General features: G+C 46.7%; 1 protein-coding gene across 1 annotated transcript; it reads right to left on the reverse strand.

Annotated features, from left to right (window-relative positions):
* Positions 1-5,775: 5,775 nt before the first annotated feature.
* LOC141989940 (acyl-CoA (8-3)-desaturase-like) lies at positions 5,776-18,948 on the reverse strand. The gene is made up of 11 exons (XM_074956876.1): positions 18,871-18,948; positions 18,151-18,348; positions 17,167-17,268; positions 16,802-16,927; positions 15,754-15,811; positions 12,939-13,015; positions 11,358-11,455; positions 10,211-10,307; positions 7,716-7,795; positions 7,316-7,441; positions 5,776-5,913 (listed from the first exon to the last, which is right to left on the reverse strand). Exons 1-11 carry the CDS (start codon positions 18,931-18,933, stop codon positions 5,862-5,864), a joined length of 1,077 nt encoding a protein of 358 aa, XP_074812977.1. The 5' UTR covers positions 18,934-18,948; the 3' UTR covers positions 5,776-5,861.
* Between the last annotated feature and the right edge of the window lie 897 nt (positions 18,949-19,845).

Genomic DNA, 19,845 nt, shown 5'->3' on the forward strand with positions numbered 1-19,845 from the left:
GTGTCCCAATAGTTGCAGACACACAGACACTGTCATTGAGATGGACATGAGGCTCTCACAAAGAGACATAATGTACTGGAACCTGTCCGTTGGCAAGTCAGCCACGGTAAATATGGTGTAGAGGCCTACCCCTGTGAAATTTAGTCTCTATGTTGGTTGTAATATCTATTTCTTTACTTTTCATTTTAGACCTAGATGAGATAACAGATGTCTGATGACAAGGATGCTGTTCTAGATGTGACACTTTGATCTTCCCTGAACAAACCAATCATCCAGGTAGGGAAATATTGAAATTTGCACAGATGGGCCACTCCCATCGTGATACACTTTGTGAACGCTTTTTGGGCTGAGGAGGGGCTGAAGGCAGGACTGTATGCTGGTTGTACATGGTGTTTACCCAGAACCAAAGAAACGTTTTTTGGCCAGGATATATTACCACATGAGAGGTTTCAGAGTAACAGCCGTGTTAGTCTGTATTCGTAAAAAGAAAAAGGAAAAGGAGTACTTGTGGCACCTTAGAGACTAACCAGTTTATTTGAGCATGAGCTTTCGTGAGCTACAGCTCACTTCATCGGAGCATCCGATGAAGTGAGCTGTAGCTCACGAAAGCTCATGCTCAAATAAACTGGTTAGTCTCTAAGGTGCCACAAGTACTCCTTTTCCTTTTTCTTTTTACCACATGAGAGTAAGCATCCAGCAGGTTGAGGGCAGCAAACCAATCTCCAGTTTCCAATAGAAGCAAGGGTGATCATCCTGTATTTGATTTGTTTGATAAATCTGTTCAAGTTTCTTAAATCCAGAAAGGGTTGAAGACCACCTCTCTTTTGGGGAATCAGGAAGTAGTGGGAATAGAAACCTTTCCCTCCGTGCTGGTAAGGATCTTCCTCTATTGCTCCCAATTCCAGTAGACACTGTACTTCTTGATATAAAAAATATTCTCATGAGATGGTGCCTGAAAATGGAGGGGGAAAGTGTGTTGGAGAAAGAGAGAGAGGTGAATTGAATATCTTATCCTTCCCAACTGTGTTGCTGTACAGAATATGGGAGTCACGTTATGATATTGTTGATACCAGTATTATAAAATTGCAAGGAATCTGACTAGATATGTCATGTAACGTGTCTGTGAAAATGTTTTGATTTGCCAAGTATGATGATCTTGTTTATATGTTTGTATTGCCTGTGTATTGTGAGTTATAGATATGTACGGTATATCTATATTTCAAAACTTGTGCTGTGTTTCTGGGTGACACCCCAGACAGATTGGCATCAGCACTGCCTAGCCTGTTCAATGGCCCATCAAGGGTCATCAGCTGTACAAAGAACCCATTGAAAGAAGCTATGGGCTACACCAGGACTTGTAGGGGCATGCCTATGGACAGGGGCCTCTAAAGCTTTTCCATGCCTTGTGCTGTAAAGCTTGTGTTTGGGACACAGGAAATACAAACCGCATGGCAAAAGGAATATAAAGGTCAGCTGCATCATCTCTATTTTGTCTTCATTTCTGCTTCTTACCTCTTGAGTAACTTTTCTACAAAGAAAGCTCTGAACAAAGGACTGAATGACCCATGCAAGCTGTGGATGTATTCCAGAGGAACTTTCAAGCCAGCAAATTCACCAACACTCCTAAGAATCTGACTTTGCTAGTCTTGTGTATGTATCTTATTGCTTTACCATTTAACAACTCTCTTTTCTTTTCTTTTCTTTCCTTTCCTTTTATAATAAACATTTAGTTTTATATGTTAAAGGATTGGCTGGCAGCATGGTATTTTGGGTAAGATCCAAACTAATATTGACCTGGTAATGTGGCTGGCCCTTTGGGGTCAGAAGAACATTCTGTATAGAGAGCAGAGTTTTTAAATAACTTCTCACTGTACTGGCCTATGTGCTGATTGGGCGCCAGAGAACTGGAACGCAATAACCAGTGTGTGGGATCAGGAGCACAGTTTGTGTCTGGTTGGTGAGTCTAACTTCAGTGTTAACCACCAGTTTTGGGAATACATGCCAGTGTTCCCTCTAATTTTTCCCATGCATGTGTGGAATGAATTTTGTTATGTGCACCTATATGGAGACGATGTGTGACACATCACCTTCATATTGGTGCACATAACAAAATTCATGTGGCGGGGGTGGAGCCAAGGGGTTCAGAGTGTGGGAGGGGGCTCAGGGCTGGGGCAGAGGGTTGGGGTGCAGGGGGGAGAGGGCTCCAGCTGGGGGTGCAGGCTCTGGGGTGAGGCCAGGGGTAAGAGGCTCAGGGCTGGGGTACAGGGTTGGGGAGGTGACGGTTCTGGCTGGGGGTGTGGGCTCTGGGGTGGGGCTGGGGATGAGGGGCTCAGGGCTGGGGCAGAGGGTTGGGTGAGGGCTCTGGCTGGGGGTGTGGGCTCTGGGGTGGGGCAGAAGGTTGGGTGAGGGGGTGAGGGCTATGGCTGGGGGTGTGGGCTCTGGGGTGGGGCCGGGGATGAGGGGTTTGCGTTGCAGGCTGCCCCGGGGCTACGGAAGGGAGAGAGGACTCCCCCGAGCTCTCTCTCCCCGCAGAAGCTCCTGGGCGAGGAGAGGCCCCTCTCCCAGCCGCAGCTGGTCCGGGGCTGGGGGAGATGCATCTCTCCCTGCCCCAGCCCTGAGTGCCTGCATGGTGCTTAATAGGAGGGAACTTAGGTACCTGCTCTCCTTTTTGTAGCCTGCCCTGACCTTGGCATTTTAGGTGAGAGCTGCCCCAGGCATCCCAGGTCACACCAACTGTTTGAAGTAGATTCCATGTACTGAAAAAGAGAGGTAGGTGCTTCCTAAAAGGAAGGTCTGCATGCAGGAGATGAGATATGGTTTGTATTATGGTCTCAACAGAGATACCAACGTGATTGTTTCAAAGTCACCGAAGTCTGGTGAGAAGGACCTGTGCGAATGATACTAGAGGGTGACACCTAGAAAGCTTAGATCTCCTTTGAGAGACATCCTGAGGCCTCTGCAGACAGTAGGGTCTGAACTGCATTTGGGGCTTACTGATTCCTCTTTGTCACTGGGGTGTGGATACCCCGCAAACAAAGGGTTAAATGAGAGTCTTTCAACATGCACCTTGCATCATTGGTTTTCTGGGAGAGCAGTTTAGCACCTTCAATCTGTAGATCATCTATTGTGTTTTTCAGATCTTTTAGGACCAAAAATGGCCCTCGAATATGACACGTTACCTGACACATCAATCGCTGCTTGGAGGGATGTGGGAGCAGAGAGATGATCGTCAGATACTATGGCCAAAAACTAATCCCTGTATCCCTCTGGTAGTTTGACTGCACATTTTGACATTGCTGCCCAGTTAATAAAAGTATATTTGAACAAGAGTGCCGGATAATGTGACACCCTCATTTGAATGCTTGTGGTGGCATGAGGGGGTGTCTCAACGCCACACTGGTGAGGTGAGGGTTAGCTTTAGAGGCCGAAAGCCATGCTCCCTCACCTCTGCTGGGCACGCTGCCAATGGCAGTAGCATTTAAAAGCTCAGCTCAATTTGGCATGACCAAAGAGGAGAGCAGTTGGGTACAACAACCTCCTGCCGGGAGGTATTTCTGCAATTTCAAGCTCTCTATTTTTTTGGTTTTTTTTGCTTTAGCTGTAGTTTTGCTGTTAAGGTTCTTGCTAATGCAAATGGATATTTGTGGGGTTTTTAAAACTTAATTAGAAGTGTCATTTTGCTGTATATGCCGAATTGGATTGTATCCATGAAATTAATTTCTCCTTCCTTCAATGCAGCTGTAATTTCTGTCTTACCCTCTGCCACCAGATACGGAATTGTTCTTGTGTTGATGACATCCCTCCCCAGGCCTGCCGATGGTGGAGGAGAAGGGAGGGGGCGGGGGGCCCGGGTCATTTTAAATCGCCAGGATGGGCCGCAGGGCTCCTAGGCACGTGCAGGGTGGCACCGGCGGCAGCGAAGGCAGCCAGGTGGGCATGTGGAAGCCCTGGCCGTGCTAGAGGTGCATGCCCAGCAGCACAGCCAGCAGCAGCTTGCTGGGCACCAGCCAGCACAGGTGCAGCAATGCCCAAACGCCGGGCGGACTAGGCCTGCGGCTGGTGCGCGCGTTCGCCAGCCGCTGCATGCGGTCCAGCTCCACGCCCGTGTGGCGCCGCCAGGCCGGGCCAGCAGCAGCATAGGGCCCGGCTCCAGCCCGCCCGGCATGAATCAAACCTCAGCTATCCCTTTCTTAAGGGGCCCATTGACTGTTCTGCCCTGGGCCTGCAATTGCTGTCGGCGGGCCTGTCCCTCCCACATTTCTCTCTGTGACCTGAGTTTTTCTCAGCACCTGCTAGATTTCCCTCAGCTCCGACTTTCATAGAATATCAGGGTTGGAAGGGACCTCAGGAGGTCATCCAGTCCAACCCCCTGCTCAAAGCAGGACCAATCCCCAACTAAATCATCCCAGTTTGGGCTTTGTCAAGCCTGACCTTAAAAATCTCTAAGGAAGGAGATTCCACCACCTCCCTAAGTAACCCATTCCAGTGTTTCACCACCCTCCAAGTGAAAAAGTTTTTCCTAATATCCAAACTAAATCTCCCCCAATGCAACTTGAGACCATTACTCCTTGTTCTGTCATCTAGTACCACTGAGAAGATCCATCCTCTTTGGAACCCCCTTTCAGGTAGTTGAAAGCAGCTATCAAATCACCCCTCATTCTTCTCTTCCGCAGACTAAACAATCCCAGTTCCCTCAGCCTCTCCTCATAAGTCGTGTGTTCCAGTCCCCTAATCATTTTTGTTGCCCTCCGCTGGACTCTTTCCAATTTTTCCACATCCTTCTTGTAGTGTGGGGCCCAAAACTGGACACAGTACTCCAGATGAGGCCTCACCAATGTTTGTTTACCTGCCACATGCGCAGGTTCGGCAGACTGTGGCTCCCACTGGCTGCGGTTCGCGGCTCCAGGTCAATGGGGGCTGCAGGAAGGGCGGCCAGCACATCCCTCGGCCCGCGCCGCTTCCCCCAGCCCCCATTGGCCTGGAGCAGCGAACCGTGGCCAGTGGGAGCCGCGATCGGCTGAACCTGTGGACGTGGCAGGGTCCGCCAGGGGCTTTCCCGGAACAAGCAGCGGCCCTAGTTTGAGAACCACTGCTCTATGACATATATACTCAGAAGGCTTCGCTGCTGACTCAGTTGAGCAAAGCAATAGTGTTAAGGCAGGGTAAAATAGAAGCTTGCTCATTAAACATGGGCAATAGTCTAAATTGTGGATGTACTGAATCATGTCAATTACAGTTGATGCAACTCCTTTGGAAGTTCTTGGTAGGATGGAGCTGAACAAGCTTCCACATAGACAGAGTGAAAATGTTTATTTAGATGTATTCGTGACTTTTACAAGCAGTAAGACCCATGCTTTACCCAAATGAGATTACAATCTAAAATAGAGAAGAACACGGAAAGAATTAGGAAAATATTTTAGGGCAGCGATAGTGAGAATAAAATAAAACAGAGTGGCTGCTGTTTGCAATCCTAAAGCGCCTTCTCTTTGGGGGGCCTGAATCCCACATCCTTGATGCAAAAATGTATTGTCCTTATTTTAATTTATTACTTGCATTAGAGTGGTGCTAGGAGACCTAGTCTTGGACCAGGACTCCATTGTGCTTGGTGCTGTACAAACACAGAACAAGAAGACCGTTCCCATTTCTGAGCCCCAGAGAGAAGCAAAGGAAGAAGCATGTGTAGGAAAATGAATGGGTTTTTAAAAACCAAACATCATTCCTGGAATCAAACTTTCCCATCAACTGCCACCTCCTACTGGCCAGGCTTTCCCATCTCCAATATCTGCTAGCCTTACAGAGGCTTCATGGTTTTGTTTGTTTGTTTTTTCTGCTGTATTTGGAATGTCTCATGGTGCTGCTGCTTATTTATGCAGATAGGCATCAAGCCAGAGCTCCCCAGAATCCTTCAGAGAGCTGCAGGAGAGAGAGGGGAGCCCAATTAACCATAGTAATTGTTGTGCTATGTCAGCCCAGTAGCTTTATCTTAACTCTGGCATTTCCTACCTTTTGAGTGCTTGATTCTGCCACCTTAGCATTCTTTTAGTACAGTGTTTTAAATATAATTTGATATACTTTTAGCATATCCCCTCTTATCTGTCTCCTTTCTAATGTAGACAGTCCTGTTCTTTTTAATGTTTCTTCATTTGGAAGTTTATCTATGCCTTTAATCTCATGTCTCTGAACCAAGTTTACTTCTGTTATATGCTTTTTGAGATGGGGTTACCTGCAGTGAATACAGTGCTCAAGGTGAGGGCTTCTCATTAATTTAAACAGTGGCATAATATTTTCAGCATTCTCTATCCCATTCCTTATGGAGCCGAACACTGTCTGCTTTTTTGACTGCTGCTTCACATTGAGCAGAATTCGCCATTGAGTTATCCAGAATGGTACTTGGGTCTTTCTCTTCAATTGTTTCAGTTAATTTAGAAACCAACCAAGCTGTATGAATATTTCAAATTAAATTATTCTTCCCACTGTGCATTATCTTGCAATTGTCAACGTAAGTTCCATCTGCAATTGTGTTACCTAGTCACCAATCTTTGTTAGGTTCCGAAGTCTTCCCTGGTCTTGGCTGAATTAAATACATTTGTCATCTGCAAACTGTACCAGCTCTCTGCTCCCCCCGTTGACAGATCTTTAATAAATATATTAAATAACATGCTAATACTGATGGCTCTTGTGATAACCCACAACTAACCTCTTCTGCCAGGATAAAAATGGGCCATTTTCCTACCTCTTTATTTTCTAGCTTGCAGCCAGTTTCTGATCTGTGACAGTCCTTTGTCTCCTATCCCAAGAAACTGAAGTCCAGTTTCTCTTCAGAAAAGGTATGACAGGCAGTGGTTGGAGCAGTTTCCCTTATGCTGTCCTCTGCCAGTATATCTCCTTCCTTATCTAGAGGATCTCTCTAGGGGTCAAAGGGCAATTCTTTCGACAGTCCATTCCACCCTATGCATCTCTGCTGACATTAATCAACAAGAGGAAAAAACAGGGCCAATTATTAGCGTATGCTTTGTGATGCGGACACCTGTCCAGTAAGAACTAAAATTAGAATCCTACCAATAACTCTGACCCAGGCTGTCAGCTGATAACTAGTCATTATCAATGACTTGGTTCTTAGCAACCAGCAGTTAGATTTCACGTAGTGACTGAGAGGTGAAAGGCTCCCTGTAACACTTCCAGGGCCCTGACCCATCCAGTCCCATCATACCTATCACTTCTACTCACTATCTCATAATGTGCACCTGTCCTCCAATTTGTCGTGCTGTGGACTCCTCATCTGCTAGTTCACTGAATCTTCCAGATCAGTACTTACTGCACAATGTCTGCAAAGCCGGTGAGAAGGGGCTTGCAGTGGTACTCAATGCTGTGCTTGGCACACAGGGACTTCACCAGGGGGGCCACCTTCCAGTAATTGTGTCGAGGCATTGTGGGGAAAAGGCTGTGAAAGAGAATGAGAAGAAGTTGAATTAGGATTCATACCCTTTCCCAGTGCCCCAGAGGGATCTCTCCCCTCTCCAGAAACCTGAAATGGTCCCATATAGGGTTTTTATTTCTTCTCCAAGGCCTATATCTACAGGTGCCCCACAGAAATACCATCTTTCCTCAGAAGTCCAAACCAACTGATTTCCCCATAAGGATCCTATCCCTCCCACTGGGAAACACTCACTGATGATCTACAGGGTTCCTGTCCCTGGGCGCGGGCCCATACTCACTGATGCTCAATATGGAAGTTCAGATGCCCAGTGAACCAGTCATTGAACAGGGACTGATGCACGTTGCATGTTGCCTGGAGCTGGAGAAGGAAGAGAGAAAAGTGAGTGTGGTCTCATGTCTCATCTCTCTGGATGGAAGTTATAGTAACAGAACGCCACTAATCATCACCTACAGCCCCCAACTAAAACCTCTCCTGCGCATCATCAAGGATCTACAACCTATCCTGAAGGACAATCCCTCACTCTCACAAACTTTGGGAGACAGGCCAGTTGTCGCTTACAGACAGCCCCCCAACCTGAGGCAAATACTCACCAGCAACTACACACCACACAACAGAAACACGGAACCAGTCCCTGCAACAAACCCCATTGCCAACTCTGTCCGCATATCTTTTCAAGGGACACCATCATAGGACCTAACCACATCAACCACACCATCAGGGGCTTGTTCACCTGCACATCCACCAATGTGATATATGCCATCATGTGCCAGCAATGCCCCTCTGCCATGTACATTGGCCAAACTGGACAGTCTCTACACAAAAGAATAAATGGACACAAATCAGACATCAAGAACTGTAACATTCAAAAACCAGTAGGAGAACACTTCAATCTCCCTGGACACTCAATAACAGACTAAAAAGTGGCCATTCTTCAACAAAAAAACTTCAAAACCAGACTTCAACAAGAAACTGCAGAACTGGAATTAATTTACAAACATGACACCATCAAATTAGGCCTGAATAAAGACTGGGAGTGGCTGAGTCACTACAAAAAGTAATTTTCCCTCTGGTGATAGTCACCCCTTCTTGTCAACTGTTGGGAATGGGCCACATCCACCCTAATTGAACTGGCCTTGTTAGCAATGACCCCCGACTTGGTAAGGCAACTCCCATCTTTTCATGTGCTGTATATTTATACTTGCTTACTGTATTTTCCACTCCATGCATCTGATGAAGTGGGTTCTAGCCCACAAAAGCTTAAGCCCAAATAAACGTGTTAGTCTCTAAGGTGTCACAAGGACTCTTTGTTGTTTTTACTGATACAGACTAGCACGGCTACCCCTCTGGAAAAACATTAAGATAACTGGGAATCCTCCACCACCACACCCCACCTTACTCTGAATAACCATGAGTCACCATGGTGGGGGGAGGGGCAGAGAGGAGGAAGTAAAGCCTTTTAAAAGCAGGCTTGTGTCTGAGACTTTTTATCCAGAAACTAAGGGAAGCTGTCCGTGAAACACTGGATCCCCCAGTGACACAGGGTGTGCTGAGCAACTGTTCAGCAGCAAAATATAACTTCTTAGTCAAATTCCTTTTTCTAATATATCAAAGTGTGAACCCTGAGCTGTCATATTTGCTCTCTGTGTAACTTGTTTGCTTTTCCTTACTATTTCATGTTGGAATCTGATTTTTTTTTCTATTTTTTTTTCTTTGTTACCCCAAGGAGTGTGCAAACTGTGGAGTTTGTGCCAAAGAGAATTAATAACTGGGGGCTGTTTTTATACCTTCGGGAGTGACAAACGGGAGGGGGAAAGTCTGAGTGGCTGGTAGTTAAGAACTCAGGGTCGGGTGGGTTTGGGGAGACTTAGGACCAGAAGAGCTTTTGGGGTCATCCTGCAAGGGGTAATTAGGCTGCCGGAGCCAGGGTGGGACCTTTATGCTTGTGGGCTGGCCACTGGGGCAAGGGCTCTGGGCCACAACTGCCTAGGATTAAGGCATCCAAAGTTACAAGTGGTAACAAAGTTACAAAGGGCTGAGAGAAGCCCTTACTGGTTTGGGTGATGACCAAAAGTCACATCTTCCTCCTTTATCTCCAAGCCATTGTACATCCCTCCCTGCCGCAGCCATGAGTTTCTTGCTGACCCCCTGTGAGGAAGCAGAGAAACTGCTGCCTGGCACAGCAGAGGTTAAAGAAAATCTTTGGGTTCAGCTAGCCCGGCTCCACTATACCGGCAGCCAATGCCAGGCGTGGAGGGGGAGAAAAGAAGGGAGCCTGGCTCTCAGTTGGGGACAGCCTGGCGAGGAGGCAGGAGCTCTCTGTTTGCCTGCTGGAAGGGACGGATCAGTGACCTGCCAACCAGCACAGCCCCTGGAGCCAGGTAAGTCTTCCCCTGCCAACGGGAACCTGCAGTTAAGCCCCAACGGCAGGGCCACTGGACTAGTAGGGCCATGCCCCAAATTAGAGAGACTTTAGTAGGAAGTAGCCCAGGGAAACTGGTGTTAACACCCGCACCCCCGCTGGGAGGGAGCCCCATCTCCCCTGTTTAGGGATTAAACTACACAGGGCCCTGGGCTGGGACCCGGTGGAAAGCGAGGGCCTAGGTCCCCCTACTACCCTCTCTGATTAATGATCTAGCCACTTTGCCACCCAGCCACAGAAGGCCCTATCACACCCCCAACACCTAGACATCCCAAATGCTCCCTGTGCCTATGTACCTCTGGACTGGAATTCATATCATAGGGGCACAGAGTGTGAGAGGGGAAGGATCGTACCTGGGTAGAGAACCAGTCCAGGTTTTTATCGTAATCAATGTTCATTGGGATGTGATTCATTTGTGTCACCCAGACAAGCCAGATACTCTCCAGAACCCTGTGGAGACAAACACACAAGGCAGTCACCGATTCTCTGCTTGCCCAATCCACTAATACATCTATAGATCTCCCTGAACACTACAACACAGGCACGTGACAATCCCATGGATCCAAGCCAGCAACTGTCGAGTTAAATGTCCGCCCAAACAGTCAGACTCCAGAAAAACATTTGCATACTCCAGCCAGCCAATGGTCAGTAAAAAGGATGGCACAAAGGGAAGCCATGTATTATTTGAGTCAGGATCAGGGCCCATTGTACTAAGTTCTGTGCACACACAGAAGTTACAATCCTGCCTTGAAGCATGTACAGTCTAACTGAGGACAAAACACAAGATGATGCATCAAACAAGCGGGAAGGATGAGGGTAGGAGGAGACACAGAATAGACATGTGCCTGATTTGCATATTGAAGGTTATTTTGCAAACCAGATATTTTGCCCTGCTGGCCCCCTGCCTTGCTGTTGGGAGTTGGTGATTTACCACAGGCATCCAAACAGATTTAGGGGCTGTAGAAGGATCTTAAAACCAAGCTATTTTTGTAATGAACAGAACATATTTTATCATGAAAACATCTCTCTCTTTCCTTTGCATGCTTCCTGCTGCCCTGGTCACAGCAACTGTGAGCAGGTAAGTGCAGATTTCCTCTTCAGTGCTGCCGTTGTTCTCCTGCACAGTTCTCTGTCATCTTGCCGGGTCAGTGTAACCTCACTTGGCGTCACATCACAGTCCCCTACTTGGCAGATCCACTACTCAAAAATTTGCTTGAAAGCATTTGTTACAGTGATTGCAACTTCCATGCTGTCTCTCAGCACAGCAATCGGAGGACAGGCCATCCCTTGAGGGATGCGGAGTCTAATTCCAGTCTCCCAGACAGAATATTTGCTCTTGCATTAGAGAGAGATCTGACTGGGTACAGGAAAACGAGGCAATTGGGAAAATGAGACCGAAGGGTTAGATGCTGTCAAGGGCCAAAGAGACAGAAAGTAGAGACAGAGCAAGGCCGAGAAGAAGGCACAGCCAAAGGGAGTTGTGGGATCAGTGAACGATACCTGATCAGCAGATAGAACCCCAGGAGACTCTTCACCCCCAGTAAGGGCTCGTAAGTGAGAAAGAATCGGATGTAGAAGCTCAGCATCCAGGCCAGGTCCTGCCAGAGGGGAGATGAAGAAGAATAACAAATCATGCCCCTCCTCTGTCCCCACCTGGGTCCTAGAAACTGCTGGATTCCGTTGATCTTTTTCTTCTCCCCTGGTGACTGGGGTATGACCAGTGGGTATCCACCCACAGCACACCTGAAGCGTGTATTGTTTAGGGTTGAGAAACACTAGACTGCAGCTTTGCAGCTCCCCAACAGTGCCCTGTAGCATTAGGCACCCTGATTTGATCCTCCCTATGCATTGTAGTGCACATCCACTGTATAGCTGTTTTATTTATTAACATTTGTGCCTATCACCATGATCAAAGGCCACATTGGAAAAGCAAAAAGAGCAAACTGTTCCTGGTGAGTGGTTCAGATCAAACAAGTGGCCCTGAAAGGAGAGACTTCCAGAGCCAGGATTATCCACTATTAGAAATGCCCTGCCACCCACATCTCACTCTAGGGAGTTCCTCGCTCAGTACTGAGGGGTGGAGCTTTCTATCAGAGTGAAAATGCCATGGCCAGAGCATAGCGGGTGAGAGGCAGATTCAGAGACACTCAGCTCCCAGTTAGTCAAAGCTTTTATAGAGGGTAATGAATAGGGAGCAGGTGCCGAGTTCCTAGACCGCAGTGCGCTGAACATCGTACACACAGGAGAAATTTGGTGGAGGGGGCGTGAAAATTTTCTTTAATTTGAAAGCGAGTCACAACATTCACTGTGGAGAGAAAATTTAGTAATATCCATCTTCAAACCACTACACAGAGAGTAATTATTACCCCAAATACTGTGTTATGAAACCTTTAAAGTTGCTACACACTCAATATACCTGACACAAAAGCAAGGAAATAAAAAGCTAAGTCACCTGCCAGTTTATCATTGTTTACAGGCACACACCTTGCCTCTATCACAACTATTGTACCTCAAAGCAAAGAAGCTTCATTGTGTCCCCTCTAGGGATGCCAGGCTTCCAGCACCCTCTTCGCCAAACTTCCCTCACCAAACACACTACACAATACTACAGCCTCCCTTCTGCTCTCCTCCCTCTCAACACTGCTCACTGTGCACGTTTAGTGTAACAGTCTGGTAAAGGGGATCCTGGATGGTTCGTATCATTAGGGGGTCAGGGTTAAGGTTACGGAATATGTGATCTGTGGAGATGGTGACCAGAAAACAGGACAATTACATTCTTGTCATGGAAGCAATGAACCCTGGATTTCCACATGAATCATTGTATACCTGAAATAGTGATGTCACCCAGGCCAGAACAATACATTTTAGAAACTCCAGGCCCAGTCCCAACAATAGCTCAGGCAGGGCTCCTTTATTGTAGTAGGGTACTTAGGAAAGTACTGGTATTCATCCAGACTTTTACCCAAACTCACAAATCAGATGGTCACTGTGAAATGAATGTTCTAAGGGTGTAACACCTCGTATGCTCTTGTTCCTTCAAGGGTCGTCGTATATACACAGTCGTCATTAGGCAACACTTACCGCCCAGTCTCTTCTCTGGATTGTCTTGTGCAGTGGAAAGTATTGGAAGTAGACAGGAAACAGGAATGGGGGCAGTGCTGGAAGAGGGAATGAGGAGAAGATAGAGATATTACTAATCCCATCCGCTAATCATTGACACCAGCTACACAGGAGGGGTCAGCTGCTGTTTAACATCCTCCCTATTTACTGCTGCAAGAGAATGTGTCTTTTTATCACAGTAAAATGTGAATACAACAGCTTGCTTCTGTCCAAATCCAGAATGGAAATACACTTTGGCCTTTTCAGCATCATTATTGACAATTTCACCATCCCTGTCTGGTAATGCAGCTACACACTTGCTACAATTTCTCTTGTTCCTGATTTATTTTAATAATTCCTTCTTATTGTCCTTAATCTGACTGGCCGTATATTTTTGTTCATTGATACCTTTAGCTTTCCTAATCGATTGTCCATTTCATAACTGCTAATTTCCATTTGTTCTTGTTGTTCAATATTGTTGTTTTTTTTATTGCTGCATTCACTTTCTTCCTTAACTAGGATGATTTTTTTTTAAACTTAAGAAACTTTATTTCATGAATGTGGAATTGTGGGTTTTTTTTGTGCATATAGTAACGTTTTCTAACACAACTTCCAGTTATTATTCACATTATTTTGTTTAATTTTCCTCCCAGTAAATTTTGTTTGCAACTTCATAAAATTGGCCAAGTCCATGTATTACTGGAACTATAATCAGTTTGTACAGAATGAATGTAATTAGGTCATGCTCACTTGCACTGAGGCAACTACTGATTCTTCTTCAAATATGTGTAAACAGGGATCTCATGGTAGGTGCACATGTGCCTTGTGTTTATGAACTCTGAATTTGTTCTAAGTAGCAGTGTCTGTTGGAGTCACACATGCTTCCTTGTGCTGCCATGTGACAGCATAAAGAGCGGAGCAATTGTGCCCTTTCCCTCAGTTCCCTCTTATTGTCCATGGCAGTGAGACAGAACCTGGTCAGTGCCTGATCTGTTCATTACTAGATTTACATTTCAGTGTTTACTGAATACTGTGAAGTTCTATCTTCGTTTAGGTCTTTTTGTTTTCTAATTGGATTTCAAAACAAAACATCCAAATCATCAGACCCCTGTACACCTTCCTGTATGGCAGTGTGAAGTTTCATCCCTGTTCATTGTACAATATTTTAATGCCCTTGATTGATAGGCATGGCAGATCTCTGTTCTGCGTCATTGAAGGGCCGTATCCCAACAAATGCTCAATCTGCCTCTCCTTATTCTACACCCAGAAATCCAGGGATGTGAGGCTCAAATTACATTTCCTTGGGCAATCTATGGAAGTCACATCTGATCCTGAAGAGGTAGGAACCACTAAGATGGAGTTGAGATGACAAATTCATGGCAGGTGTCCCCACAGGCAGGCATCACGCCCTGAGTTTGAGCAAGGAGAAGAGCACGTACATAACGCATAAAAATCCACAACACTGGCACTGGAATCCTCGATACCAACTGCATTGGTATCGGCACCCTCAACATCAGCATGTGCTGACATCAGGGCAAGCAAATCTGATGCTGTGCTTTGAAAGATGCAAGGGGCAGACCCTCACCAATCATATGCACAGCTCTGGGTGTTCCATGGGGCCATCTTGCAGGGAGGACTCAAAGCGCAGCTCCAGAGACAAACCATCCAAGACCACATTGACATCAAGTGCTGTGATGAAGTGCTGATTGTGATGAAGGCCCAGAAGACACATTTGGTTCCAACTGCAGCGCTGAGACCCAGACTGATACTGACCCCGGCACTCATAAGCAAGCCCATCCTGTTAGCGAGATACATATTGACAGAAGAACAGCCACCTCTTCTCACTTCAGCATCAAGACTGGGATCACCTGGTACCAGGATGACATCCAATTGCACCTCTGTTCCAGATGCACTTCTTATCACCATCTCCTGGCTGCTCCTTCTGTCCTACATGAAGTAGAGAGCTTTGTCCCCTCGGGATAGCAAGGCACGCTACAGGGAGTTCCAGAGGTGCCCTGTACAGTGTACTGCTACACAAGTTGCAATGGGCGAGGCCAACACAGCCTGGCCAGCATCCCTGCAACACACCTCCTTGACCTCCTGGGCTTTACTGGGGTCGATACTCCCATATGTCTAGGAGCAGATCCCCACCACATGCCTTAAGGAAGAGGGGGAGGTCTCAGTCACTGGTAACTTCTGTGGGTAGGGCCTCTATGCCCAAACCTGAGGGGAACCCCATAAGCAGGCAGAGAAGATTCTGGGGACACAAAAAGAATCTTCACCTGCTCAGGCATTCACTTCAGCCCCAACACTTGCTGCCAAGGACTTCAAGGCCTTCCAGGACTCGCTTACAAGAATAGCCTAAACTTTCAGCACCAAGGCACTGGTGATCCAAGACAACACACACAAACTGTTTGACATCCTGTTTGAACCTGAGAGACGATCATGTAAATTTACAGTAAATTTACTTGTGTTTACCCTTAGCACTCTCCCCTTCTGTTGCTCATTTAAGACTGACAAGGGAGTCACAGAATGATGAAGTGGGGGAGGAGAGACGTGGTGCTGCTAGTTAGGACCAGAAGAGATCAGATTCCAGAGGGGTGACAACATAGGAAGACAAGGAGATGATGAGAGAGGAGGATCCTGTGTCCCACACTCAGTTTCTCACACACTGTGACCTGTCAGACTGGACAGAGGAAGGGGAGTCCTTTCTCTGCCCTTCCCCACTGGGAGGAATTAATTCAGGAGTCTGTAGCAACTGCTCGATGAGTGCTCTTGGGGGAGTAGAGATACTCACTGACAAAGTAGTACTTGTGCTGATGGTTGTAAGGCATGAACTTCTTCTTTATCCCGAGCTGTGAAGGGAGAGAGGACCACGGCAGGTCAGCAGGGCTAAAGAGACTCAGGCACATGCTTTCCAACCCTTCCCCACCCTGAGAGTTACCCATTGAGCCACTTCCCAGGTTAAATGACCTTACTGGTAACGACAAACTGCACAAGTGCAACCAAAGTGCAGTAATGGTCGGTGTCTGTCAGAGGTAACTAGAATACAACATGCACGTGCCTGGGATGGGAGGTTTGTCTCTTGTTCATTCCTCAATATTCTCCTTTCATCCCTTAGCCTCCCTGCCAGAGGCACCAACCCATGCAGAATGGGCAGGCAATGGACTTGTCCTGCATTTATTAAACACAGGAGCAATCTCAGATGGGGAGAAGTAGGAGATAGGATAGAAAATGCACAGGTTGGTACCCCGAGCAGGGAGAACCCTCTTGTTATGGGAGTTTCCATAAAAGAAAGGACTTTACAGCTGTTCAGATCCCTTCTCTTGTTCCTTATTTGGACATGAAAAGCTGCTGCAGAATATGCCTACTGCAGCCTCCATGTTACATTGTATTTTAAAAAGAATTGCTCAACTGTTTTTGCTCCAACCTTTCCAAAATATTCACCTTTGGGCAGAGACCACATCTGAGTAATTCAGTTTGGAAGATGAACTTTTGAGAAGTTGTGATAAGTAATTTAAATGGAGTGTTAGAATGGAAACACAAAGGCAACCTAAACTATTAGTGTAGATATCACTAACTTTCCGGGGGTTTCTCCTTTCCTCTCTTCCGCCCTCTTTTTCTCTCTGTTTCTGTTCTTTCTTTGTGTATATCTGCATGCCTCACAGGAACTAATGAGATTTTAAAGCACAAGGCCATGTACCCACCAGCCCTTTCCCAGCATGCCTGACATGCAGGTAACAAAGCTTCTCTGAAGCCTTACATAATAGACACTTTGTTTCTATCCATTTACAGCATCTCCGATTTGGAATCTTTCTTTAACCCAAGCTGTCCCTCATGCTCACCTCCACAGAGAGCACCTTCCCTAAAGTAAACCAAGGGTGCATATTGAGATCAGGATCCTTGAGGAAGCAGTTGGTTTTAGCATGATGTTGGGCATGCCTTAGATTCCACCAGCTGGCTGGCAAGCCCTGTGGGAAAGGAGACCAGAAGATACATACCACACGGCTGCAAAAAAAGGAATAATCTCATCCATTATTTCTTCTCCCCTCTTTGATTTAGACCATGTTCCCCTCCTTGCTATATATATATAGAGAGAGAGCGCGCAGACCCTCAGCGAGGCTTTTTCTGAAGTCAGGTGGATATCAAATATTAATCAGTCCTTCTGAAGCTCCAGTTAGCACTCACAGGATCAGGATCAGGTACTTACCAACAGTTGGCCTATCACAAACTTTTGAACCACGTGGTTCCATTTGGGCTTGCTGAATACTGAGAAGTGTCCCAAATCATGTTGCAGATACCCAGCTTGGGACTGGAAAGGGAAAGGATCACTGAGAAAATGAAAGCCAAGGTACTGCAATGTCTATTTTCTACACGTTCATCCTAGAGACTCCTCCCTCATTGTCCTGTCAGTATCCCCTCACCCCACAGTCCCATCTAGGTGAGATATCCTCTGTCTGCTGATACTAGGGAAACATTTCCAGTTCTTGCACGGTCAGTCCTTGTTAGGTATGTAGTTAGGGCAAAGGACACAGGAACTTATAGACAAACTGACCAGTAGCTGAAGTTAAATTCAATCTGGCCATTGCACCTGCAGAAGTACCAAAGGACTCTGTCTCTGTTTGATACCAAAAGCCTGACTCTATTACCTTGCACGTTGTGAAGTATTTATACTATTGCAAAGTGAGTATAAAATGTTACCAAATCCAATTTCTTTACTCACTCACACCCACAGCAAGACTTTACACTCACTGCATGCAGGTGTAAATGACTACTTAGCGCAGTGGAGAATCAGGCCCCAAGTTGCGAAGGGGGCTTTCATTATAGCAGAACTCACGGAGCGAAATACATTAGTGCTAGCAGTGTGCTTCTTGGCAGTGGCACAAAGATGAAACATAACAACTTGGAGTAGCCCTGGTCCACTGCCAGTGAACCCTGCCCTCAACCTTGTAAAGTGGCAGAGAACAGTTTTTTTCACGAACAGAGGTATGAACCGGTGTCACCACACTAGCTGCTGGTTTCTTCATGAAAGTGATCTAACAGCCTGGGGTGAACATACCAGGTTTATATACAAAACCCCTAGGAGCGCTACCCACAAGGGGAACAGCTATGGAATAGGAATACGTAACTGGTGCTTAGTGTATGGAAGGAACAGGCTGGTTTATTGCTGTATACTGTAGAATAGGGACTTTACCAGGGAGGTTGTCAGCAGCACTGCAGAGATGAGGAACGGTACTAGGGAAGTCCCAAAGTACCAGAGAGTGATCCAGCTGGCAGCCTCTAGCAGCAGAATTTGCAGGAAATTCAGGAAGAAGAAGAGGCCGTTGGGGTTCAGAAGTCCCATCCTTTCAATGGTGGCGCGTAGCTCACGGAAATCCTCTACCAGCAGTTTCTGGGGGGAGATTCAACATTGCACACACTGTGCTCTGGATGTGCAGCACAGAAGTCTCAGTGGTGGGGGCGTTTCTCTGCTTACTCTAGAAAAGCCTTTGGACTCTGCTCCCTTGGAGGGTGTGGCTGGACACTGTAGGATAAGATGCACCTGACTGATTGTGCTTCTTCATGGGATCTCTCCAACAGTGGGAAAAGGCTATGGTTGATGAATGCAGCTCATTCACCACCCAGAGGGAGGGACGTATGTGTGTGTCTGGGGGGTGTGGGGTGGAGGGGCGTCCCTGTATGACTATTGGGCTGAATCCCTCCCATTCGACTTTGCTGTAAAACATGCAGAAGCCAACAACCAATGGGCCCCTCTCCCACAGCAGCCTCCTTGTGACTCCATGAAACAATGAGCCCAATGCTACAGCTGAGGGTCCTGGAAGCCAATAAATAACTAGAAACCCAGATTTGCATGATTTTACCCTGTTCCTCCCTATTGGGATCCCAACCTGCAGCCATCCTTCAGGGCACTTACGTTTTTGCTGAGCTTCATGCTGATTTCATCTGGTGCCAGCTCCCCAATCAGCAGTGAGCTCATGTATTTTCTCACCAGTGCATGGTTGACATGGAATGTGACAAAGGCCTCCAGCGGAGGCAGGAGGAAATAGGGGGAGAAAAGCACACACCTGGGATGAGCACAAGCCAGGTACCATGTTAACCCCTTACTGAGGGAGATCACCATGGGTTGCTCAGTGGCTCTGGCTGGTCCCCTCCTCCTTTCTCTGCCTAAGCTCATGATGACTTTTCTTTTCTTTATTTTTGGCTTTTTGTTGCACAACCCAACATGAAGAGCAGAGGGAAAATTCGCCCAGTGAAAGGGAATGCAGGGAAAATACAGAAAGCAAACTACTCCTGCACAGTTCCAGTTCAAAGGGGATCATGGGCCTGTTCCCTTTAACCCCCTGAAAATCTGTGGCTCTGACTGGGTTCCCTTTTTATTGGAGACCACTGGTCTTGATTTCTGCATTGTGAGTGATGGATTGGTGGAAGGCAGTAGAATCACGGTATTAAAATATTGACACAAATTTTGAGAAATTAAGGAACCTGGGAGTCCGTCTAGTTCTCAGTGAATCATAGGACACACTCCTACCTTTCAAACCACCTTTGCATTTCCCTAATTTTGGCTGCTCTGGGGGCTGGTGCAGCCCATGACTCAAGTAAGTAGAGCAGTGGATGGCTGCAGTCTAGGACAGTATTGTGGCCTCCCTCTCATCCACCTCCAGCCACATGCTTACGCTAGGCGCGATAGAGGAGGGCAGTATAGGGCTGCATGGCACCTCGGTCAATGATCTTCTCTCCGTAAAGTTCACATGTACATGCTGGTTTTATTAGGACACATGAGCATGGCCTCTGTAAACTACGGTTGTGCCTCTCTGGAAAACTTTCAGCTTCTCAACAAAATAGTGGATAAATGAGATCCGGTTCACATATGTGATCTGCATTTTCAAAA

The sequence above is a fragment of the Natator depressus genome, chromosome 6, assembly GCF_965152275.1.
Source record: "Natator depressus isolate rNatDep1 chromosome 6, rNatDep2.hap1, whole genome shotgun sequence".
Taxonomy (NCBI): domain Eukaryota; kingdom Metazoa; phylum Chordata; order Testudines; family Cheloniidae; genus Natator; species Natator depressus.

Coding starts and splice junctions, on each gene's coding strand:
- LOC141989940 (XM_074956876.1), bottom strand. CDS start 18,933: ATGAGCTCACTGCTGATTGGGGAGCTGGCACCAGATGAAATCAGCATG. Junction 16,928..17,166: donor TTGTGATAGGCCAACTGTTG/GTAAGTACCTGA, acceptor CCTTTCCCACAG/GGCTTGCCAGCCAGCTGGTG. Junction 11,456..12,938: donor TCCAGAGAAGAGACTGGGCG/GTAAGTGTTGCC, acceptor CCCCTCTGGCAG/GACCTGGCCTGGATGCTGAG.